Source organism: Balaenoptera borealis (assembly GCF_965194805.1).
Source record: "Balaenoptera borealis genome assembly, chromosome: 18".
Taxonomy (NCBI): domain Eukaryota; kingdom Metazoa; phylum Chordata; class Mammalia; order Artiodactyla; family Balaenopteridae; genus Balaenoptera; species Balaenoptera borealis.
In genome coordinates, this window is record NC_138877.1 from 26,481,981 (window position 1) to 26,508,153 (window position 26,173).

The following is a 26,173-nucleotide window of genomic DNA, read 5'->3' on the forward strand; positions in this document are numbered from 1 at the left end:
TATTTTCCTTTTTTTTTGATGTGATTTTAAAAGGGATTGTTTTTTTTACTTTCCCTTTCTGAATTTCATTGTTAGTATAAAGAAATGCAACCGATTTAACAGTTTTATATTGACAGACCCTAAGGTTTTTTCAAATTGCTTATTTAGAAGTAATATTAGATTAGCCTTATACCTGTCATTTCTAACATGTGTGAGAGTACCTATAATAAATTTCTGGAAGCGGAATTACCCAGTTAATAGACATGTGCTTTTAAATTTTGATATTTTGAAAACTTTCTCTATTAGAGGTTGTATCCATGTGTACTGTTCTACAAATGTACATGTTGGATATGGCATGGTAAAAGTAGGTGTGGCCACAAGAGACAAGAATGAGCCTTGGGAGGAGGAAGTTTATTATACTCACAGATCTCAGACAGGAGGTGATCATGTGCCACTCAGGGCTACAGGGGAAACACCAGATTTGGGCAGAAGATGGGAGCAAGGGGAAAGTCTAGGCCAATGTCTTTATCAGAGTTTGTTTGGAAGAGGCGAGGTAGGGCAGAGTAAACAGTTTAGGACTGGCGAGTCTGAACAATTCAAGTGGGCTTTGGGCTACAGAAGTGGCCTCTAGTTGCCTGGTAGCTGGCCCTGGGATGATTTTAGGGCAGAGGGAATATTTGATTGGTGTGTGAGAATTAGATAAGGAGGTGGTTGGGGCCACAGACTTGGAATTGGCTGGTTTGTATGTGAAAGATGTGCTCCTGGGCAAGCCCTTTGTTCTAAGGGCTAACCTTGGGAGAAGCAGTCTCTCAGCCTGCAAACTTTTTAAGATGTAAAAACATAATAAAGTACAGAAAAAGTTAAAAGATTAATGCATATACTTTAACAGTGTACAAGATCACCTATTTTCTCACAACTTCACCAACATTAACAAATTGATGTTTGGTAATCTGGTGAAAAATGACATCCAGTTGTAGTTTTGAGTCATCTGTATTTCTTTTTTTTGCTCTTTTCCTTCTATTTTCTCATTCATTCACTAAAAAATATTAACTGCTTACAATATGCCATGTACTTATTATGTGGGCACCCTCAGAAAGCTTACATTTTAAGAAACATATAGGGCCCATTAGAGAGAAAACTACACAACTTTAGAGACACATTAAAAAAACTGACTAACTGAAAGGACAATGTTGATAGATGAGAAGAATCAATGTCAAAAACAATTATGGCAGTTATTACCAACTCAGTAGGTGTGGTATGGGATCACAGAGTTTTTGGGGGAAGGCAGAGGTGGCAACTTGAAATAATGAATAGATATGAACATTTTTAAACAGAAAGGTACTATGAGGGTATCTGCTTCGCCAGATGTTAAAACATACTATGAAAACACAATAATGAAACCAGTGTGGTGCTGGTACAATAACAGACAACCAGAAACAAACTCTAGTTTATGTATGCGTGAGCAAGTACCATACTATTTTAATTATTACAGTTTTTCAGTGCTTACAAATCTGGTTGTTTCCCCCAGTACAGTTTTCAGAATTTATAAAAATTGCATTAAAAAACAAAAACTACTTTTGACTGTTTGGATTATGCTTCTTTGAATACGATTTCATCCAGAAAGCAGACCTCATAGATCCAGGTGCCATAAGGGTTATCCACATATACCCACAATATTAACATGCTTAGTGAAAAAAAACAAAAACAAAACAAAACAAAACCCCACAGTGGCCATGGGGGAGGGGTCAGAGATTACTGGGACTTTTTTTTAAACACTTATTTCTCTACTGTTTAGATTTTTTTATATATAATAAAAATACAGTGACTTGATAATCTCCTAACTATACAAAAATAAATATAGGCAAAACAATATAATAGAAAGGTAATGGTAGACATGATATCAAATATTTAACTTCTGCAAAAATCCAGTAATTGAAGCTGGTATATTCTCTACTTATTCTTTCAAAGCAAATAGAAAAGTATTATTTTTCATGATTTGATTTACTAAAATTTTTGTGTTTGTCAAGAGTCTTTTCTGAGCAATCCTTAAAACCAGTTTCAGGGCTTCCCTGGTGGCGCAGTGGTTGAGAATCTGCCTGCCAATGCAGGGGACACGGGTTCGAGCCCTGGTCTGGGAAGATCCCACATGCCGCGGAGCGACTGGGCCCGTGAGCCACAATTACTGAGCCTGCGCGTCTGGAGACTGTGCTCCGCAACGAGAGGCCGCGATAGTGAGAGGCCCGCGCACCGCGATGAAGAATGGCCCCCACTTGCCGCAACTGGAGAAAGCCCTCGCACAGAAACGAAGACCCAACACAGCCATAAATAAATAAATAAATAAATAAAATAAAAAAAAAAAAAACCAGTTTCAGTTTAAGGTGAATTGCCTTTAAACTTCTGAGAATACTGCCTTGTTACAAAGGTAAAGGAGATAATGTAAAGAATGCATCAAAGAGAAACACTTTACATAATGAGGTGTGGTTTTAAAAATGTCCTCAAATTTGTTTATTTTGTATGAGCTAAATATGTGGGTAAAATATAGCAGTACTCCATTTATATCTTATTATCTTTTCCAATTGAGGAGAGTCAAGCACCAAAATGCACTGCTTATTAGCTAGATGACAAATGGGCTTGGAGAATGTAAAATACTTCTCTATAACACTATACATTCGTGAAATAGCCAAGTAAGTATACTGAACAAATATAAAGACAAGTCTCCAAATACTATCTATCTCACCAATACTAAGTTGACGCTGATCAGTATTAGAAGAAAAAAAATAACAATATTTAATTTACTCTTTCATAAAGTTTTTAATAAGCTATAATTTTCTTACATATACACTAGTAACCTTAAAAAGACAAATACTACCAAATGTTAACTACTGTACAATTTATAAAAAATATAATTTTAAGAATTTGGAATAATAAAGGGAAGGTACCTACTTCAAATGGATTAAATAGGAAAATGCCACTTTTTAAGAAATTTCACCAGGAAATGGGAAATTTCCACTTTGTCTAAAGGAACGCCAAAACCTCTTACTGAAGTCAGAAACCTTGCTATTTTTGTTCAAGACTTCATCTACACAGTTTCAAATAAACCCTAAAAAATATTTTCCAGTACATATAAGGCCGCTACACAGAGTACATGACGGGAAAAAAGGACTCCGTCAGAATGAGAAGTCGTGAAGAACAGAGGTATGTCTTGCTCACCTTTACATCTCCAGTGCCTAGCACAGTGCCTGGCTCACGGTGAAAATGCTTAAGCAGTGGTTGTTGCTTTGCACCGAACCAGGCAGATGATACACCCTTCTACCTCTGGTTCGATTTTCATTCCATGTTAAGCACGACCTGAGCTGCAGTCCTGGTTCTTGGCCCTTGACGTTAAATTGAATAAAGTAAGCCCATATGCATACACTTTCTACATCAGTTCTTCTGACAGGATCCTCAGGACTGACTCATCACGGGCTGTGAATCTTCTCTTATGTGGTCTAATTATTATTTCTTGGATAATGTCCACATGCAAAAGTAATGCATTTTCAGTGCAGTACAAGTATGTTCATATGAGTAAGAATGGAATAGAGGCCTTTCTTTTCCATGTTTTAAATAACAGATACATAGCATCTTATGACATAATTAGCAACTTTTAGACACTGAACATAATACACTGTATTACAATGCGATGTGGTAGGCTTCCACTTTAGGAACAAAAATCAATTTCACATGAAAAAAGATTTATTTTACATTTAGAATAAGTCTAAATTTTTAGCATTTAAGTACTGTAAAATAAACAGAGAGGAGCGTTTAAGATGTATAGTCTCCATTCTGTCCAAAAAGCCCGTACAAGAAGCTTTTTTTACAGTTATTGATCATCACCTCGTTGCCTTAAATTTCTAGATTTTCCATTTTCAATTCTTCTCTTTTTGAAGACTGGGGCCACTCCATCTGCCACGACTCCAAGAGAAGTGACTGTTTTTTCTTTAAAAACCACTTTGGGTTCCCCACCAACATCAGCCTCTGAAGTTGATACATATTCATTTTCAGTGCTTGGAAGTTCCAAATCTACCTCCTCACTGGAACAGAAAGTAAAAATAGAACCATTATTTGACAGAGTAAGATAAACTTTCACCTAATGTGTGAGCCCACCAAAGCCTCAAGGTCATCTTCCTAATGATAATAATAGAAGTTAGAAGCTGGTTATTTTGGAGTGGGAAACTATTTTAAAATACTGATTTTATAATATTATTTAAGATACTGAGCACCTGTTTATGGACACATGAGGAAAAGTCCCATCTATTCTTTTGTTCCTGTTGGGCGTATCACTGAAGGAAATGCTTGTACTTATGATTAGCAGTATAAGTTACACAGGTGGATAAATGAGAAGTATCTTTGGAAACAGATTTTGCCATGGACTGACAAGGACTCTGGAGGCTTACACAGCACAAGACGAAAACCATGGAATCTCAATGTTCTGGTGTAGCAGACTCCGTGAGACTGTTTGCCTAGCACCTCTTTTCTAGCACTAGCCCTTCAACTATCCACTTGGTTAGTATGAATAATCAGACAACTAGTCCAGAGCTCAGTACCTAATTAATATGAACCTATCATAGTACCCTACCGTCTACATAGTCAACTGGTTTGTGAAAGAGCAAGTAAGTCACACCATACCCATCAGTCCCGCCCATGAGCTTTTTGAACATGGACCAGAAAGACCATTATGTTTAACGCTCTAGTGGCCAAGAATATAAAACCTGTTGGGAACCATATATCCTCCTACTTAGAGAAAGGAGTTCTGCAGAGATAGAGAATGAGGCTGGCGTGCAAAGAGAAGCAGGATGGGAGATGGAGAATCCTGCCAGTGTTTCAGGCCTGGTTCCAATCATTCGTGAGGCTCAATTCCTACCCCTCCTACAACTTGCAGGTAGAACCTTTCTGGGAATCTTTGAACTAATAACCTCTTTTTTTAATTTGAGGTAACTCAAGTTTCTATCACTTGAAACCAAAAGATTACCTGCTCAGCATGAAAGGAAGAGTGATGACAATAGAGAAAAGGGAATAAAAAGTAAAGGTATGAGTTAAATGTTAGAAGTCCCAGATATTAAGAGTTGAGAAACCCCATCTAAGAAGAGTGAAGATTAGTACAGATCTACACTCCTCAATCTCAGAAGAACCCAGGTAATGTAGTCATTCATCTTGATTCTTGGAAATAAAGGGAGAAAACCCTTTCCTGGAGGCCAGGAGAAGTTTGAAAGGTTATGGTAGATCTACAGTAGTAGTTAACTCTAATGACAGCAGCTATAGTGAATGTCTACTATAAACCAGACAATGCACTAGGCACTTGGAATAGAAATATTCTCTTTTTATTTGGGGTCTTCTAGTTAGTGTCTTTTTTAGCACTACAACTCCTTTTAACTTTTTTTCCCTTTTGGGAACCACCTCTTCTCCCTTCTGAGTTTTGAGCTTAATTCAGTTCATGTCCAGTCAGAATTCACAGTGGTTAGCTCAGTGGGTATGTGATGAAAGCTAAGCAGGACCACTGTTGGAACTCACAAAGCAGCAGCTCTTTTTTGCTGGGATCTCTAACTGTAAGTATGATATAAGCCTAAAGCTTTGCTACCAAGTGGGGAGAGCCTGTGAGAAAGGCAGTCAAGTCAGAGGAAAGCAGAGACAAAAGTCAGAGACATTCACTGATTTCTCATCAACTACGGCTCTTGACAACTGCAGTTTAGAGATAACATGATTTTTATGTGTTTGCTTAGAATTTAAATTTAATATATGCTATTCACTTCAATTATCTTAAAAGTACATGATAACAAATTTGCTTCCCTCTCACACAGACCATATAGAAAGGTCTATGGTGGTAGAATTGAGAGATCTTTTTATGTTCCATCCTATATATACATGGGTAAAAAAACAGGTTTAAAAGAGGTCTCTGGGCTTCCCTGGTGGCGCAGTGGTTGAGAATCTGCCTGCTAATGCAGGGGACACGGGTTCGAGCCCTGGTCTGGGAAGATCCCACATGCCACGGAGCAGCTGGGCCCGTGAGCCACAACTACTGAGCCTGCGCGTCTGGAGCCTGTGCCCCGCAACGGGAGGGGCCGCGATAGTGAAAGGCCCGCGCACCGCGATGAAGAGTGGTCCCCGCACCGCGATGAAGAGTGGCCCCCACTTGCCGCAACTAGAGAAAGCCCTCGCACGAACCGAAGACCCAGCACAGCCAAAAATAAATAAATAAATAAAAATAAAAGTAGCTATAAAATTAAAAAAAAAAAAAAAAAAAGAGGTCTCTAAGCATTGTAATAATTTTTAAAAATGTAACAATAGGAGATTTGCTAGGATTGCAAAAAACAAAATAAAGGAGAATATAAGTACAAAGAATATAAGAACAAAGAAAATTTCAAATCAGTAATGGATAGTTCAAAACTAGAAAAACCAAAACCAAAAACTATTCTATATAATATAAAACTTGAGGAAGAAGCTATCTTAGTATATCATGATGTTATATAACATTTCCTCAAAATCTGATGAGGGGATGCAAGAAATAGGAATTCTCACTGGAACAGGTCTTAAATCTGATTTGTTTTGAATAGAGATGCCTTCCAAACTTTATTGTATTAAAAATATATGTTAAATGCCATTTTTGTTTGCTTTTCCTACTTCCCTATTTTCCCTTAAATTGCCAACAATGGTGCTTTCCAAGAAGGCTAGTAGCCCCTGAAGTTGATGGGGTATTCATTCTTGGCTTTGTATTTTTATGTTTTTACAGGAGTGGAAACTGAGGCTTAGAGAGAAGTTAAATAACTTGGTCAACTAAACTGTTATGGTAGTAATATTACTTGGATTAAAACCCAGGCCTGTGCTGATCTAAAACCTATATTCTTCCCCCTAGACCACTCTGCTTCTGGGTGAAACTAAGAAATTCCATTAGCCAAGCAGAGAAAGATTTGAGTAATGAAGAACAATATGGTTTGGTCGCTGGACAAATGAATCTCTGTCCAAGAAAATCCATGAGAGACTCATTTAATTTCACAATCTTGGTGTTTTGTGTTGTATTTTGATAAAGTGATCAAGTCATAGTATTACTTCTTAAGTGGGATTACGGGGAGAGATAAAATAGAAAAAGAGTCCATTTTTGAAATCATGGTCCTAGGGAATTCCTAAGTGGAAGCTAACAGAAGTGGCAGTGAAGTAGGATATATACCCTTGTGACATAATCAGAGGAAAAGAAGTTTGTATTTGAAAGAAAAGAGTCTGCAAATAAAATATCTTACAGAGAATATACCTTCTTTTCAAATAACTTTAGAACAGTTACAAAAAATAATTACATAAACACTTCCTCAAAACCACGGTCATTTCCAAATTCAAAATGTAAAAATTGTAAAGGTTATAATACCTGAACACAATGTAATAAAGGTGGAAAAAAACCCAAAAAACTTCCACCTATGTAGAGATTGAAAAATAAGTCCTTTTGGAAAACCACCAAGTCAAAAGAGTAAGCAAAAACACAATATTAAATTGTTCCAAAAACAATGAAATCAAGGAATCATCACCCAAAGTTTATGTGATATATGGACAGAATTATATTCAGGGACAATACAGCTTTGACTATTTTCATTAAGAAATAAGAACAGACCCCTTCCTCACCTCCTGTCAATAGTCTTAAGTGTTCATCTGAAGAAAGAACAAACACTAAGAAACTTAAGAAAAGTCAGGGGAAGAAAATTACAAAAGTAGAAATTAAGAAACAGAAACTCCATTAATAAATGGATATGTAATAAAATACACAGTTAAAAATAAGAGCTGATTCATTAAGGAAAAACAAATTTAAAAAGCCTTTAGTGGAGACCCCAATCTTCATTCCCACAAAATGATCAACAATTAGATAGCTATCCATGAAGAAAAACAGCTCTAGGAGAGCTCCGGAGTCCATTTACGAAATTTAAGCAACACAGTGGAACAAAATACCATGAGAATAATTGCAAAAGAAGATAAGAAAGACAACTTCACTTTGCCTGCATCATCCCATCCCCCGAGCTGACACCACTCAAGAGACAAGAGGAAACCTCCCAGTTGGAAAGAGTTCCCCTCAACATGAAAAGAAGAGTGGGTGGGTGACCAGCTGATGCAACCTTTTGGGCCACTGCACGAAGGTCCTGCTCAGGTTTCACTCCACCCACAATGGCGAAGGTGAGACCTACAGAGACTGCTAGGAACGAGGACAAAAATCAGGGACTACCAAGAACAGCGATGCAGTGGCAGTGATTGATTGCAGTTCACAGTGACCTGCTCTACAGACAGACAAAGCAGCTTTTGCCACTGAAGAAAGAACCAACAGACATCACAGCTGCTGCAGATGCCCTGCAGATTTCACCAGGTACTGTGCCGCAGAGCTGTTAGCTTTCACTTATGTCAGCTGCCTCAGTCCCTTTGCCCTTGCCACTGCCAGAGCCCGGGAACCACACTGCAGTCAGCTCAGGCCTCCGTGCAAGATGGCAGCCTAGACTCCCATGGCTGACCCCACTGCCCTTTGCATGCTTGGGGCTAGCCCCACCAGCTCTGCACTTTCATGGTGCTGCCCTGACACCCATCACCAGCCTCTACTGCAGTGCTTACCCTCAGGGGGAGATTGTGCAGCCATGGGAAAGCACCCCGACAGCCAGGGTCCCTGAAGCTGTCAGTGAACGTGTAGTTGACTCTGGCCCTTGCTGCCTGCCTGGCCCCTACTACTGTGTGTCTGCAACTGGCCCCGACCACTACATACACAGGCATCTGTAGCTGGGCCCGCAGCCAAGTGTATGCTCACCACCAGAGCCGGCCACCACCACTGCCTGTCCTGGTCTCTAGCTGCTGGACCTGGAACTGCTGCTGAGGACTCCAACAGCCCTTGCAGCCACTGTGGAACCCCTGCAGTGTTTGCCAAGAACCACACAGTTGCTGGATTCTAGTGACCTGAGCTAAAGCGATAACCGCCCCCCACCCCAGACCCACTGCTGCCACATGCCCCCTTGGCGCCTGGTACCACCAGACCTGCTCCAGTGTGCCCCACCTGCAGGTGGGAGTTTTCCCATACTGACATTAGTCTATAAAAGTCTACAAGAGGTTATTCCTTTTTCAAATGTGTAGACATCTACACAAGGCTGCTAGGTTCACCAAGAATCGGGGAAAAATGTCTCTACCAAAGGAATACAGTAAACCTCCAGTAACTAGCCCAAAGAAATTGAGACCAGGAACTATCCAACAAAGAATTCAAAAAAAATGTTCTACAGATGCACTGAGAACTATAAGAGAATACAGGCAAACAATTTAATGATATCTGGAAAACAACAGAAGAACAAAATGAGAAATTCAACAAAGAGATAAAAAACATAAAAAAGAACCAAACAAATTCTGGAGCTGAATAGTACAATGACTGAACTGTAGCATTCAATAGAGAGCTTCAACAGCAGACTAGACGAAGCAGAAAAATCAGTGAGTTTGAAGACAGATCATTTGAAATTCTGTAGTCAGAGGAGAAAAAAAGAGTGAAAAGGATGAAGTAACCCTATGGGACTTTTGGGACACAATCAAGAGAAATAATGTATGCATCCTTGGAGTCTCAGAAGATGAAGAGAGGGAAAAAGGGGCAGAAAGATTATTTAAAGAAATAATGGCTGAAGGAATTCCCTGGTGCATCAGTGGTTAGGAATCTGTGCTTTCACTACCGAGGGCGCAGGTTCAATACCTGATTGGGGAACTAAGATCCTGCAAGCCACATGGTGTGGCCAAAAAAAAAAAAAAAAGAAAAAAAGAAACAACGGCTGAAAACTTGCAAAATGTGGGGAGAGATTTGTGGGTCCAAGTTGAAGTTAGTAGGTCACCTCAAAATTTCAATCCAAAAAGATCTTTTCCAAGACACATTTTACTAAACCTGTCTAAAATCAAAGAATTTTAAAAGCAGCAAGAAAAAAGAATTTCTCTCATACAAGGGAATTTCATAAGGCTATCAGCAGATATTTCAGTGGAGACCAGGATGATATATTCAAAGTGCTGAAAGAAAAAAAAAAAAGCTAACCAAAAATACTTTACCAAACTAAACTGTCCTTCAGAAATGAAGGTGAGATAAAGACTTTCCCCAAAAAACAAAAAAAAAAAACGCTGAGGGTATTCATCATCACTAAAAGTGCCTTATAAGAAATGCTGAAAGGTTGCTAATTACCAACATGAAAACACACAAAACAATGGTAAAGGTAAGCACAGAGTCAGATACAAAACAGTTTAATAATATAATATGGTGGTGTGTTAACTATTTAACTCTAGTATAAAGGTTAGAAGACAAAGGTATTAAAAATAGCTATAGCTAAAACAATTTGTTAATGTATACACAATATATAAAGATATAAATTGTGACATCAAAATAATACTCTAAATCAACTACGCTTCAATAAAACATTAATGGGGGGGGCAAGTGAAAAGGTACTTTCTGTATTCAACCAAAGTTGTTATTAGCATAAAATAGACTGTCATATATATATGATCTTTCATATAAGCAGCATGGTAATTACAAAGCAAAAACCTAAAATAGATTCACAAAAGATAAAGAGAAGGAAATAAAAGCATACCACTATGGAAACTCATCAATTCAAAAAGGAAGGCAGCAAGAGAGAAAAAAAGGAAAAAGGGAACTACAAAACTGCCAAAAACCAATAAGATGGCATTAGTAAGTCCTTAAGTATATTAATCTAAATGTAAATAGATTTAATTCTCCAATCAAAAGGTATAGAGTGGTGGATGGATAAAAACACAAGAACCAACTATATGCTGCCTACTAGAGACTCACTTCAGATGTAAAGACACTCATAAGCTCAAAGTTAAGGAATGGAAAAGGATATTCCATGCAAACAGAAACCAAAAGAGGGCAGGGGTAACTATTATTTATATCAGACAAAATAAACTTTAAGCCTAAAATGGTAACAAGAGACAAAGAAAGTCATTATATAATGATATGGGGGTCAATTCATCAAGAAGATGTAACAACCTTAAATATATATGTGCCCAACACTGGAGTATATTAAGCAAAAACTAACAGGTATGAAGGGAGAAATAGACAACACAGTAACAGCAGAAGCCTTAAATAAACCACTTTCAACAATGGATAGATCATCCAGAGAGAAAATCAACAAGGAAACATCGGACTTGAACAATACTTTAAACTAAATGGACCTTACAGACATATAGAGAACATTCCGTCCAACAGCAGCAGAATACACATTCTTTCCAAGCACACACAGAACATTCTCCAGGACAGATCACATAATAGGTCACAAAATAAATCTTGGCAAATTTGAGAAGACTGAAATTATACCAGGTATTTTTTCTGACCAAAATGGTAAAAAACCAGAAATCAATAACAGGAGGAAAGATGGAAAATTCGCAAATATATGGAAGTTAACACACTCCTGAACAGTTAATGGGACAAAAAAGAAATCAAAGGAACTCAAAAAATATCTTCAAACAAATGAAAATGGAAAAACAATATACCAAATCCTACAGGATGCTGCAAAAGCAATTCGAAGAGGAAAGTTTATACTGATAAATGCCTATATTAAGAAAGAGACAGATCTAAAAAAAACAACCTAACTTTACACCTCAAGGAACTAGAAAAAAAAAAAAAACTAAGCCCAAGGTAGCAGAAGGAGGGAAATAACAAAGATCAGAGCAGAAATAAATGAAATAGAGACAAGAATAGGAAAGATAAGAAACCTAAAAGCTGGTTTATTGAAAAGAAAAACAAATTTGACAAACTTTTACCTAGACTAAGAAAAAAAGAGAAGACTCAAATTCAGAAATGAAAGAGGAGACATTAAACTGATACCACAGAAATAAAAAGGATTGAAAGAGACTACTATGAACAATTATACACCAACATACTGGATAACCTAGAAGAAATGGATACATTCCTAGAAACATACAACCTACCAAATGAATTGTGATAAACAGAAAATCTGAACAGATCAGTAACAAGGAAGGATACTGAACCAATAATTAAAAACCTCCCAACACAAAAAAGGCCAGGACCAGATGGTTTCACTGGAGAATTCTATAAAACATTTAAAGAATAATTAATGTCAATCCTCCTCAAACTCTTCCAAAAAACAGAAAAGAGAATATTCCCAAACTCATTACAGGAGGCTGGCATTACCCTGATACCCAAGCCAGATAAGGACACTACAAGGAAAGAAAACTATAGACCAATATCCTCAATAAATATAGATGCAAAAATTCTCAACAAAATATTAGCAAACTGAATTGAACAGCACGTTAAAAGGATCATACACCATGATCAAGTGAGATTTATCCCTGAGATGTAAGGACAGATGGTTCAACATTTGCCATCTGTAGATTCAATGCAATCCTGATCAAAATTCCAATGGTATTTTTCACAGAAATAGAAAAACAATCCTATAATTTTTATAGGAACCACAAAAGACCCCAAACAGTCAAAGCAATCCTGAGAAAGAAGACCAAAGCTGGAGGCATCACACTTCCTGATTTCAAACTATACTACAAATCTTCAGTAATCAAAACAGTATGATACTCTCATAAAAACAGAAACATAGACCAATAGAAAAGAATTGAGAGCCCAGAAATAAACCCTCACATATAGGGTCAACTAACATTTGACAAAGGGGCCAAGACTATTCAATAGGGAATATATATTCTTTTCAATAACTGGTGTTAGAAAAATTGGGTAACCACATGCAGAAGAATGACATTGGACCCCTATCTTACATCACTCACAGAAATTAACCCAAAGTTTATTAAAGACTTAAACATAAGAAATGAAACTGTAAAACTGCCAGAAGAAAACATAAAAAAAAAGAGCTCTACCTGACACCCGTCTTGGCAATGATTTTTTGGATATGACACCAAAAGCATGGTCAACAAAAACAAAAATCAACAAGTGGGACTACATCAAACTAAAAGCTCTGGGCAGCAGAAGAAATAATCAACAAAATGAAAAGGAAACATACAGAATGGAAGAAAATATTTGCAAATCATATATTTGCTAAAGGGTTAATATTCAAAATATATGAAAAACTCATAACCCAATTACAAAATAACCCCAAAGAATCCAATTAAAAAATGGGCAGAGAAACTGAATAGACATTTTCTGAAGAAGACATACAAATGGCCGAAAGGTACATGAAAAGATGCTTGACATCACTAATCGACAGAGAAATGTGAATCAAAACTGCAATATCACCTCATACCTGTTAGAATGGCTAGTATTAAAAAGACAAGAGATAACAAGTGTTGGTAAGGATGTGGAGAAAAGAGATACCTTCAGCACTGTTGGTAGAAATGTAAATTGGTACAGACACTATGGAAAACAGTATGGAGGTTCCTGATATTAAAAACAGGACTACCATATGATCCAAGATTCCCACCTGTGCATATACATCCAAAGGATACACAAACGGATCTTGAAGAGATACCTGCACCCCCATGTTCACTACAGCATTATTCACAATAGCCAAGATATGGATAAAGATGATGTGGTATATACATACAGTGGAATATTATTTAGCTATGAGAAAGAAGGAAATCTACCATCTGTGACAACATGGATGGACCTTGACAGCACTGTGCTAAGTGAAATAAGACAGAGAAAGACAAATACTATATGATATCATTTATATGTGAAATCTAAGAAATCCAAACTTACAGAAACAAGAGTACAGAGGTGGTTACCAGGTCTGAGGAATGCGGGATATGGGGAGATAGGGCAAAAGGTACAAATTTCCAGTTATAAGACTATTTGGGGGAATCTAATTTATAGGATGGTGATTATAGTAACCATACTGTATTACATACCTTAAAGCTGCTAAGAGACTAGGTCTTAAATGTCCTCACCACAAAAAAACCAACCAATCAACCAAACAGAAACATGGTAATTAAGTGTGACATGGAGGTGTTAGCTAACACTATTGTGGTAGTCATTTTGCAACATGTCAGTCAAATCAACACACTGCACACTTTACTTATTTATTTATTTTGGCCGCACCGTGCGGCTTGTGGGATTTTAGTTCCCCGACCAGGGATTGAACCCAGGCCCTCGGCAATGAGAGTGTGGAGTCCTAACCACTGGACCACCATGGAATTCCTATGCACACTCTAAACTTACGTGTTATATGTAAATTATAGTATCTTAACTAATTTCTTAACTAAATAAAAAAATTCTTTAACAAATATCATCCCAAAAGAATAAAAAAGTTTACAATGTGAAAGGATTTAAAAATAATTGAAAAATTTAAACATACAGGAAGTTTAATGTATTATCATATGTTTTAAATTTTAAGCCCTTGATGAAACACAAGATTTTAGGGGAAAATATGAATTACTGAAACTGACTAGCTGAAGCTACTTCCTACCCCTGCCCCCCTAACATCAGCTGCAGCATGTAACAGTGACTGAGTGCTTAGGTGTTCTAGGTACCAAGTATGAACAGTGATAAATGTGTTAACTTGTTCTTTTCTAATTTATTCCTCACAATAAATTAGAAATTAGGCAGGAACTATTATTATCCCATTTTACAGATGAAGAAATTGAGGCTCATGTAGATTAGGCAACTTGCCTAATGTCACATAGATAGTATCCAAGAGACTGAAAAAGCTATCAAAGATTACCTCCCCCTAGAACTCCAGGACCAGAAGATTTTACTAGTGATTTTTTAAAAAACTTTTTAATCCCAGGGAAACTATTAACTATTTTAGAACATTAAAGAAATGGAAAGCTACCTAATCCATTTTATTTAGCATAAGTCAGATACAAAAATCTCATAAAGTTATCATACATTTAACAAACAAAAACAAAACTAAACCATAGACCACCATTTCCCAATCAGTTTAACACATCAGAGCTATGGCTGCTGAAATTCACCAAAATCTATTTCTGATAATAATCCTTGAACAATCCAGAAATAACGCACACTTCCTTAACATAATAAAGATTATCTATCTTAAGCCAATAGTCAATATAATCCTCAATATAAATTTTAGAGACATTTCTATCGATATCAGCAACAAAACACATGTGTAGAAATGCCCACTCCCCTTATTATTATATAACATTGGGCTTAAAAATGTAACTAAAATAAATAGGACATGAAATAAATAGGAAGTAGTATCAACAGAAAAAAATCAAAAAATATTTGCAGACAAGTTTCTACATGGAAAACCCAAGACTCAGAGTAAGTCTTAAAAATAATAATCAGCAACATAATTGGACACATAGGCTTTTTCACACCATAATTACTGGTTTACAAAATAATGGAAAAAATGGACTAAATCTGCAATTAAAAATAGCAAAATATGTAAAAATTTATTCATGTACTTAATAAACATGTACTAAGCACCTATTATGTTCCAGTCACTGTTTTTAGTCCTGGGCTTACAGAAATGAATCAAGTAGACTAAGTGGCTACTTAGCTTACATTCAAGAAATGCAAGCATGAGACTTACACAGAGGCAGCTACAAAAGCCAGAGAGAGAATCCTACAAAATGACTTGAGTAAAAAGAGGCATGTACAACATTTTTTGATGAAACTATGAAATACTGAAAACACATCAATTTTTGCCAAATTCAACAAGTATAATTTATTTGTAATATTTATATAAATATTATACTTGTTGAACACTTGCAAATGATTTAATTAACATGGAAAAAATGGGAAGAGACTACTTAAGAAAATTTGGAAAAAAAAATACAGGGATACACCACCAGATATCAGAACATACCATATAAAAGGATATAGTTAAATCATAATTATTAAGGCTTTATGGTACTGTCACAAAGATAGATGGACCAATAGAACAGAATAGGTAGCCAGAAACAAACTGGTAAATTTAAGAATTAAATACAAGATAAAAAAAAAAAAAATGCCACTTAAAAATGGGGAAGAATGGTACTGGCAAAATTGGTTTGCCAGGTAAGATAAAAAATTATTTTACAATCTCATCTCAGGACTTCCCTGGTGGTCCAGTGGTTGAGAATCCATCTTACAATGCAGGGAACACCGGTTTGACCCCTGGTCAGGGAACTAAGATCCCACAAGCCGAGGGGCAACTAAGCCCATGTGCCGCAACTGCTGAGCCTGCGTGCCACGACTACTGAGCCCGCATGCTCTGGAGCCCATGTGCCACAACTAGGGAAAAGCCCGCACACCACAACTAGAGAAAAGCCCACGCACCGCAATGAAGAGCCCATGTGCCACAACTGAGACCCGATGCAGCCAAAGAATAAATAAATATTAAAAAAAAAATCTCATTTCATACAATGTATCAAAATTATTAAAGATGGATTAAATAACTACATAAAAGATGGATTAAATAATTACATAAAAATGTGGGCTTCCCTGGTGACACAGTGGTTAAGAATCTGCCTGCCAATGCAGGGGACACGGGTTCGATCCCTGGTCAGGGAAGATCCCACATGCTGTGGAGCAACTAAGCCTGTGCGCCACAACTACTGAGCCTGTGCTCTAGAGCCTGCAAGCCACAACTACTGAGCCCGAGTGCCACAACTACTGACGCCTGCGCGCCTAGAGCCTGTGATCCGCAGCAAGAGAAGCCACAGCAATGAGAAGCCCGTGCGCAGCAATGAAGACCCGATACAGCCAAAAATAAATAAATAAATTTAAAAAATAATAATAATTACATAAAAAAGAAGTAAGACCACACAAACCAGGAGGAGATACAAGTATAAACTTGACTTTTGGATGAAAAAGGGTAGTATCAATAAAACAGATCACAAAGGAAAAGAAAAGATATCAGACTAAACATTACAAAGTTCTACATATCTAAAACCATCATAAGCACAATTAAAAGTCTAACTACAAATGTGGAAAATCCACCATAACTACTACTAATAAATGGTTAGCTTCTGTACCACATAAGGATCTTCTGCAAGTAAGGAAAGACTAATACTTCAATAGAAAAATTTGCAAAGACTATGAACAGACAATTCGCAGAAGAGTAAATACAAAACACTGATAAATACAGGTATATGAAAAAAATGTTTCAACCTCACCAGTAAATCTACTTAGGAAGTCAGACACAATCCATCACATATTAAACTGGCTGATGTTAAGAATAATGGCTTTACAGTAAACTTATCACATGGAAAACAAAATACTCAAATTTTAAGAAATCTCAACTTTGAAGTACAGGAGATATTGGTATAGGAAGACCATCCTCCTATTGTAAGTCACTTAAGAAATCACTTAGGGGCTGAAGTAATCAATGCAGTCTATTATTTCTGCAACTTCAATATACACAATCAATATACTTACGGTCCCTGGCACTATGTAGCATTAAATACACATTTCCTAATATTTCATTAAGTAAAATAAAAGCTGAATATTTAATAAAAACATTTTAATAGTTCAAAGCTATATTATGGTACAGTATCACTAAGGAATCAATTCTTATTAGAACAGTATATAAAGCTGTCCAAAACTTGTATTACTCCGTCTTCTGAAAAAACATGACCTTTTCATTAAAGTACAGTTTTTTGGTTTGTTTTTTTTGGCTGCCTGCATGGTATGCGGGATCTTAGTTCCTTGACCAGGGATCAAACCCAGGCTCCCAGCAGCGGAAGCACAGAGTCCTAACCACTGAACTGCCAAGGAAGTCCCCTAAAGTACAGTTTTAACAATGAATAATTTCACTATAAAAGTATGCATGGAACAGTTATATTACATTACCATTTCAAAGCATTAATGTTTGGAGAAAAACTGCTTAATTCATATAAATACTTTTTTCCCACCTGAAGATATTTTTTAAGCATTTAAGAAACACCAATGTGTGAAGCTGGGGGTGACATTTTCCTTTCATTGTGTAAATGATCCTAAGACAATAGCTGATATGAACACATAAGTTAATAATGTAAACCAGGTAACATCTCTACCATGATCTTGTTTAGTTGATAAAACTGCCATTTTTTGAATAAAAACTTAAAAACTTAGCTAAGTGTCATAAGCCATTTTCAATACAGTAACAAAACAAGAGCTTTTTTCTTGCCTTTAGATAGATCCCATGAAGCATGTACTGCATATGCAGGTATTTGTTTCTCTGATAGAATAACGATGGTTGAGTGTGATAACGCACATGTGTGTATGGTATGTTAGTGTGGGAATGTGTGGTCAATAGAAATGTCATGTCTCAGTAAGAATTAAAACAATCATTAGTTTACTTTAAAAAAATAAACCTTAGCTTACATTTTAAAATATTTAATTAGAAAAAACAAAACCATTCTAGAAATAAAGGAAATGAGCTACACTTTTAATGAGCACCTTATTCCTGAAATTAGGTACTGCAATTTATGGAAATAATGGGACGTAAAATACCTGTAGTAACAGTGGCATTAAGTTTCATGTACTTACTGGGACTCAACCTCTTGTTTAATTTCTTGCCATTCTCCATATGGGTTAGATTTTTTATGAGCTTTGGGTTCTTCTTCATTTGGACCTGATGAATTCTTCCCTTGGGTATTTTTTTCTTTCTGTGTTTCTGGTTCAGTTCCTTTATCACTATTTTTATTTTTTTCCTGAAATGTCAAAGTTAAGAAATAACAAACTTCAAGCAAAACTGCCAGGACCAAAAATTTCTTTAACGTAGTCTTGGTATTGATTTATAAATAATACATTAACTCAATAGTTCAAATTAGCACGTAACACAACAAACGTACATAAAAGAACTTCTTTAATGCTTGATTAGGTTTTTCATTAAGTCTAAAATGCTAACACATCATGGCCAAGGCTGTTTTTTAAAATAATATAACATGATCCTATTAACGTTCTACCCCCCTCAGAGACATACACTGGCCTTTTTATCCTCTCTTCTCCACTTTACTGCTTCTCTCCTTACTTACATGTCCAACAGTGACCTCCCTTTATACTGTGCCCCTTTTGAATTTAATGCCATGTCACTGGACCCTTCTATACCCATTATCTATTTAAAGAACTCCCTCAACAAATTAGTGTTAACCGAAATCCATCTTCACGTTGAGGACACTGCCAAAACCTCACTGGCCTATACAACTGGTAATGATGTGAAATTAGAAAAAGACACACCCCTGAGGTAGAAGTAGCTCCCAAGGAACCCCTGGAGAGGGCTGGTGCTTTTACGGCGCTTTTATCATCTGGGATAACAAAGCCCCGTGGCCTGGTTTAGCATGTGGACCATGCATTAGATTTCAGTCTCTTCGTAAACTGCACAACCATGGGTGGCAGTCCTGGAACACTGTTTTGTTTGCAATTCTTTGAATGGATGTTAACTCATTCCCTTATGCTGTTGATATCATAGACGTAGGAGACAGCATCAGCTTTCTCTTAGACAACCTGACTGCTTACAGGCCATGACATTTTTAAAGTAAGACATTTTTACTGAGGTCATGCAATAAATGCCTCCTCCTCTGAGGCTCATATCACCTTCTGTATAGTTCTCTTCCATTCTCCCTCTCATGATCTAATGACCTCTGGCCACTACTCCATACATATATTTTTTAACGTTCACACTTATTGGTATGTATGTTTTTTCCTTTATTTATTTATTTACTTTTTGGCCATGTGGCATGTGGGATCTCAGTTCCCTAACCAGGGACTGAACCCATGCCCCTGCACTGGAAGCGCAGAGTCTTAACCACTGGACCGCCAGGGAAGTCCCCATTTCTCCATATCAAGTGATGACTCTGGCAACTCTGTATGTTCTCTCTGTTCAAATTCTTGTTGTCCACACTGTAAAGCAACTATACTCTAATAAAAACGAAACAAAACAAAAAACCAAAACTCTTGTCATCCCAGAGCTTAAATATTCCCTACCCTCAGTTTTGTGACCCACAAGACCAATGACTTTGGCCTTCACTATATTTCAGCTGCCTAATAAGATATTTTCCTCATATGTAGCACCTGGTACATAGGTAATATTCAAATATTAGATCCTCACACTTATGTTCCTTTTAATTTGAATGAGGTCATCACTCAAAAATGACCCACTTACAAAATCTTAAACTCCAAAAGCCCACCCTCTGACCACAATGTTATTCTTTTGGCTTTCTGGCTCGCTTACTTCTACAATACCTCCTATCCAACATCGTTACCATCTCTACTACCTTAATTTCCTGTGTTCTGAGTTCGTTAGTCTCATCTAGACTTTACATTCTTCATTATCAGGCCCCAGCCCACAGAGAATCACGTTATAAACATTCTTTTGCTAGCACCCTTAAATATTTTTGTCCCTATGCGTGTCTATTGCGTAGGACCTAAAAATCTCCAACACAAATCTATCCAACCATTAGTTTGTCAAGTGTTACAAAAAAAAATCACACAACCATACAAACTGATGAGATTTCAGAATTTATGACATCCAATTTCAGCAGAGACTTTAACACTGCTTAGTAATGTGTCTCCAGTTATTTCTTCTCCTGGTCCCCTTAGTGATTATTCAAAATACATATTCAGCTCCACAGGGCTGAATTAATAATTTTATATTCATATCATGGAATACTATCTATCCATTATTTTAGTATATGAAGACTTAACGATGTCTTTGTGACAGATTAAATTGGAAAGTGATAATAAAACCTTATTACAGTATGACTCCATACCTTGTTTAAAGCAATGTACGAGTCTGAATAGAAAATTATAGACCAATAACATCAAGGTATTATACTGATTTCTCTGGGAAGCGGCAGGATTATAGTTTGTCCTTTTTTGTTTATCTGTATTTTGTAGTATTTTGTTTGCTTGAAGTTAATAATATCTGTCCCACGTTGGATGCTGGGTTACCTAAATTTCACTATAAACACTGTGAGATATCTACTACACAAGAGCTTTGCTGCTGCTCTTCTATAAACTGGATACATTCCTCACCCTAAGTTCCACCAAGATTTATGGGGTAGGTTAAGAAGTTGCAGGCAATGACAAGACCCTAGGTAAGGCTGGAAGTGCCCTCTCTCCAGCATCCTGGATATTCCTTCACCTCTCAGGCCAGTACTCAACCATGGATCAATGCTATGTATCTTGTCTGCTCTGGCACCCAGGCTCCTGAGTGTTCCTGGAAAGGTCACAAAAGCAGGACTAGCAATACTATTAACACTATTAAAATGTCTGTTTTACTTTCCCACCATGGTTGGGCACTTAGCACCACCACCTGTCAATCCTCTTACTTAGTTCATTTCTTCTCCCACCCTGGCTCAGTGATTATTTTAGACTGTTAATGTTGTCAAGCTCCCCAAAGCTTCTCACTCTCAGCAAGCAATCTTGATTTCTTTATACATGAGTAAGTTGAGGCTAAAAGGCAGGACTCTTTCCTGACAGCAAATCATCCATAGTCATACATTATAGAAAATGAAAACCTTACCTTCTTACAGAAAATGAGTTTATTCCTTGTTCAAGACCAACCTATCCACTTACCCGTGTTGGTATTCCCTTTCTACCTCCTTTGGAGCCCCTCTTAAGGAAAACATCACCACCACAAATCTCTCACAATTAAAAGTCAGCATGTAGCCACCATCTTACCATCTAATTTCTACTTTTCATTTCATATCCAAACCACATATACACTGTGAACCACTTTTCATCCTCCTGTAATCTGAGTTTTCCCACCTAAAACTCTGGTATAACTGCTAGAAGGATATCAAGGACTTCCTTACTGCAAAATTCAACGGACATTTTTCCTTTTCTAGACCTAGTTAATCCCTGATGTTCTCTACTCCTTTGGCTTCTGGGATACTGAATTCTTCTGCTTCTCAGCATACCTTCCTAATCATTCTTTCCTCATTCTGCCTTGTGGGCTCCTCTTTCTCTCCTGCACTTAAATGTTTAACGTTCCCCAAGGTCATTTTCCTAGGTTACTTCATCCATTCTGAGACTTAAATTACTACCAGTATGTTGATGATACTCAAATTAACATTTCTAGCCTAGACATTCATACTTGCGTGTTCAGACAGCTCTCTGAATGTTACAGAGGCATTTCATACTTAGGAGGTCTAAAAATGAATTTATTATATTGTTATCAAATAGATATCAATAAATGATACAACCATTTATCCGGGTGCCAAAATGCATCTCTTGGTTTTATTTCTATCTTCTACCAGAAAGCTGAAGAAAGTCTGTAGATCTTTTCATAAATTAACAAACTGTTGTAAAGAGTAAATCAAGAACTTACCTTAAACTTTATTTTCAGCTTTTGCGCTTCTGTAGAGACCTCTCCTTTTTTTCCTCCCTTTTCTGCTTCTTGTTCCCCATCAGAAGCACTATGTGAATCTGATGGTTTGGACTCTTCTAGGGTGCCAAGTGACTTTTCATTGACTTTACTAGAAAGCAGATCGCCAGAGTGTGGAATGAAATCATCAGGTTTTTCCCATCTGGATTCTATTCAACACATTTTAATAGTCATGTTATTTAGTTACCAATTCTCTTTAGAAGTAATTCCCAATATAATGTTTCCTGTCACTTACAGTATATTAAGTGACAACACTGCATCTGTTTCACACCATCACTCGATCAAGAAGATAATAAATAAGAGATCCCAAAGGTCTTGCTATTATCTTTCAGAAATTAAATTCAAGCAATCTGGATACACTAGATGTATAAACTACAGCCCCAATGGAAAGAGACCTAAGAACTGGTAATACTTTCTGAGGACTCAAAATTTAACCAACACCAGTTTCAAGAAACATCGTAATGGGCACACATGAGATTTCCTGAAATTTATTTATCACAAAATTTCCCTGGGATCTTCATAAAGTGGAATAATATGGCGAAGATATGAATGAATATAATTTGTCATTTTATAATAAGGGGAAAAAAAATCATCTCAGTTGAACTCTACTGCCACCCAGTGGTTTGTTGGGCTTTTAGTAAAATGATAGCAGTTCTAATTATCTGCAGTTATTCTCTATTTTTAGTTTAATAAAAGGGACAGGGATTCTCAAATTTATTGTTCAACTGGGAAAGTTTTAAGAGTAAAGGGGGCTCTATTACTAATCACATTGATCCAGACATAAACTGAAATCGTTGAGGGAAAATCAGTATGTATAGTCCCTTATTAATTACAGGGTTCTTTCCAGTACTAATGAAAAAAATTACTTTTTCCTTGTCTCTATTTCACACAAGTAATAAAAGAACTTACAAGAAATAATTGGTTAAGCATTTAATATGTACCAGGTACTGTTTGGGGAACTTTAGAGACACATGACCATCATGAACTCACAGAGTACAGGATCAGCTCTACTTAAGAGCAAATATAGGCTCAGTGACTTACCCACAATCATAGAGCTGGTAAGGGAAGCTGTGCGTTGAGCTCACTCAGATCTAACTCTACAGTTATATTATATGTTATTTTATCTTTATAAGGATTCAGTACATCAAGTTTACTGAGGTAGAAGCATTGTCATCATTAGGCAGGATGGGTATCTACTTGGAGGTCAAAAGGGCCTTTTCCTCCTAAAAGACTTAATGCTATGTAGCAGTCTTTGGATAGCAGGAATTAAAAAACAAACAAACAAACAAAGCTCAAAGTTACACCAATACTATAGCTATTTTGGTAAATTTAATTGCAGAAGAAACCAACTATAATTACTGGAAAGACTAGTTTTATGAAATTAGATAAAATCTTAATTTGAAAAACTTAGATAATAATTAGGTAACAATAATTATGCATGTTTTCTAAATATTTATATAACTGAAAATTATTAAATTAGTAAAAGTGAAAATTAGACAGTCTTAGCCACTGCTAAAATAGCTTCAGTTCTGCTTTTTAAAATAGGAGAAGGCAAGCTGAATGAAGTGATCTTCCAAGGTAATGATTATATTTCTAAAATAATCACGATAAAAACCAATGATGGTAGAGAAAGTAAAAATGATTTTCAAAGTAAAAAAATTTGTGAATGCAGTATCACTTGAGAATAACAACACACGGCTCAGTATATTATCGAAATCTTTTTGCTTTTCCATTGTATTAATGTTTTTAAATTATAAAAAATACATACTTGCTACAGAAATATGTTTATCACTATACTAAAATTCTCAAGTTCAGACAATTCATCAGCAGGCTAATAAGCAGTGTGAGGTACAATTTTAGACAGCTTAAGAGATAAACAAAGGTAATACTTACCCCCTGTTTCTGTATTATAATAATAGGTATAGCCATTTTCACTTAAACCTTCTACCCAAACGGTCTTCACTGCCGTCTAATGGGAGGAAAAACACCAGCATAAACTGAAGATGTGGTTATATATTAGGTAACTAACGCAGAGCCAGCCAACCTTTCCTCTCCTCTTGACACCTGGCAGTTAGGGGTGGTGGTACTGATCATGGCCAGGAAGCTTGATTTGTGTTAATCATGAGCCACCTTTCAGGGAGGGAATGCCTTGCCTCTGAAAGCCAGAAACAGTTCTTTGCAGACTGACAGGGACATGTAAATGGCAACTGACTGCAAACCAACTAATAATGTTTGCCCTGTGTGGACTTTTAGGGTAGACATCACTTTTCCACCTCCATCCACCCTTTTAACAAAAGGACTATAGAAAGAAAGGAACAAAGGGGGTTGGGGGGACAGGGAGGCTTATCTGGAAGTTAATTTGCTTAATCAACCCTACAAAAATCCCAGAAGCCAATCACTTAAAAGAATTTTAAAAAGACTATTAATGTGCTTCAGTTACCTTTTTTAAGTTTCCTTGAAATCCTTCAGGTTTCTCCCACTGAGATGCTTAAAGCAAAATATATTGCATTTGTAAAATCTTCCCAAAAAAATTTAATTTGGCAAAAAATTACAAGATATTCAACATGAATGAAACGCTACGTGTCTACAGTTTAAAACATAATTGAAAAATAAAAAGAAACAACATACATCCCAGTAGTACTGTGAAGAATACATATGAATGCAATGTAACCAAGAAGGAAGGACAGAACGAAGGATAAGAAGTTACTGGTACTTCACAAGAATTATTAGAGCTAGGTAGAGCTTCTCTTAAAGATTTCTTGGAATTCAGGCTTGATAAATTTTGACATCTTGGGGCAGGAGAGAGTGAGAGATGGGATGAATGACTCCAAAGAGGAATAAGATGAAGAATGCAGGAATTAAAAACAAATATTGCTGAGAGCAAGAGTATATAAAGTAGGATGGTGAACAAAGGCAGCAAGGAATAGGCACCAGAAGGGAGAAAAAATGTAATTAATAAATAATTTCTATGTAAATTTGAGAAAGACTTATAATCCCTAGCATACAATTATTTATGGTTCACTGCTGAACAACAACACGCACTTCACTTACGGCTCAGTGCAAACTCTCAGAGATTGTTACTATTTCTATGTTGTCAAAAACTGACTGTGATTCTAGAGATCTTAATAATTACCATAATACTGGTAGCCCAAGGTTTTCTTCGTGATTAACTCTCTAATCTCATTTCCTACCTTCCTGACCATTCTTACCTTTTCTTCTACCCATTCCTTTAATATATGTACCACCCACCCTTTCTACTTCTTGTTCTCTTCTTTCTCCTTGTGATCTCATACACTCCTAAAAGTTAAAATATTTACAAAGTTTTACTGAGAAAATATAAAGCTATAATTTATTTGTAAGGAACCCACTATTAAGTCTTTAATTATGACCTTGAGTCACTATGAGAAGGGTACCTTTTTAAAGGGCACATAATTTTTTTACCAGTGGCAAAAACGTAAAGTTAGTCTTTCATTGTTTAAACGTTCCAATATTAACTAAAAGTCCTAACACAAAACAAACTGTCAGTTATCATTCTCTACTATTTTTATGCCTAAATGACTTACCTCCTGTGATAAGATCATAATAGTAATGGTAACCCTCAGAGGTTATGCCTTCTACCCATCTGCCCTTTGAAGGGTCTTTTTTCTTTTTCTTCTTTTCTTTCTGCTGATTTGATGCAGAGGTGGGTGGGATAGTGCTGGTTACTGGTGACACGCTTGGATCTGAAATTTCTGAAGAAAGATGAGAGAAGGGTGAAGTAGCTGATGTAAATTTTTTTTCCTGTTATAAAACACTAATAATTTTATTCCAATTAAAAGCTTGACAAGGGCTTCCCTGGTGGCGCAGTGGTTGAGAGTCTGCCTGCCAATGCAAGGGGACACAGGTTCAAGCCCTGGTCTGGGAAGATCCCACATGCCGCAGAGCAACTAGGCCCG

At 36.7% G+C, this 26,173-nt stretch overlaps 1 protein-coding gene and 1 long non-coding RNA gene across 3 annotated transcripts in view; one reads left to right on the plus strand and one right to left on the minus strand.

Moving 5' to 3' along the window:
* Positions 1–2,877: 2,877 nt before the first annotated feature.
* The window catches only part of WBP4 (WW domain binding protein 4), a 31,024-nt gene continuing 7,728 nt past the window's right edge, over positions 2,878–26,173 (minus strand). For both annotated transcript variants that reach the window (XM_082365607.1, XM_082365608.1), the window contains exons 5-10: positions 25,802–25,969; positions 24,679–24,725; positions 24,132–24,207; positions 22,182–22,387; positions 18,398–18,561; positions 2,878–4,049 (exon numbers count right to left, since the gene is read on the minus strand). In XM_082365607.1, the coding sequence (XP_082221733.1) occupies positions 3,839–4,049; positions 18,398–18,561; positions 22,182–22,387; positions 24,132–24,207; positions 24,679–24,725; positions 25,802–25,969 (872 nt within the window). In that variant the 3' untranslated portion in view covers positions 2,878–3,838. The remainder of the gene's footprint in view (positions 4,050–18,397; positions 18,562–22,181; positions 22,388–24,131; positions 24,208–24,678; positions 24,726–25,801; positions 25,970–26,173) is intronic.
* On the plus strand, positions 4,056–11,785 carry LOC309615761. The gene is made up of 2 exons (XR_014237058.1): positions 4,056–5,904; positions 6,258–11,785. It is a non-coding gene; the product is annotated as an uncharacterized lncRNA (long non-coding RNA).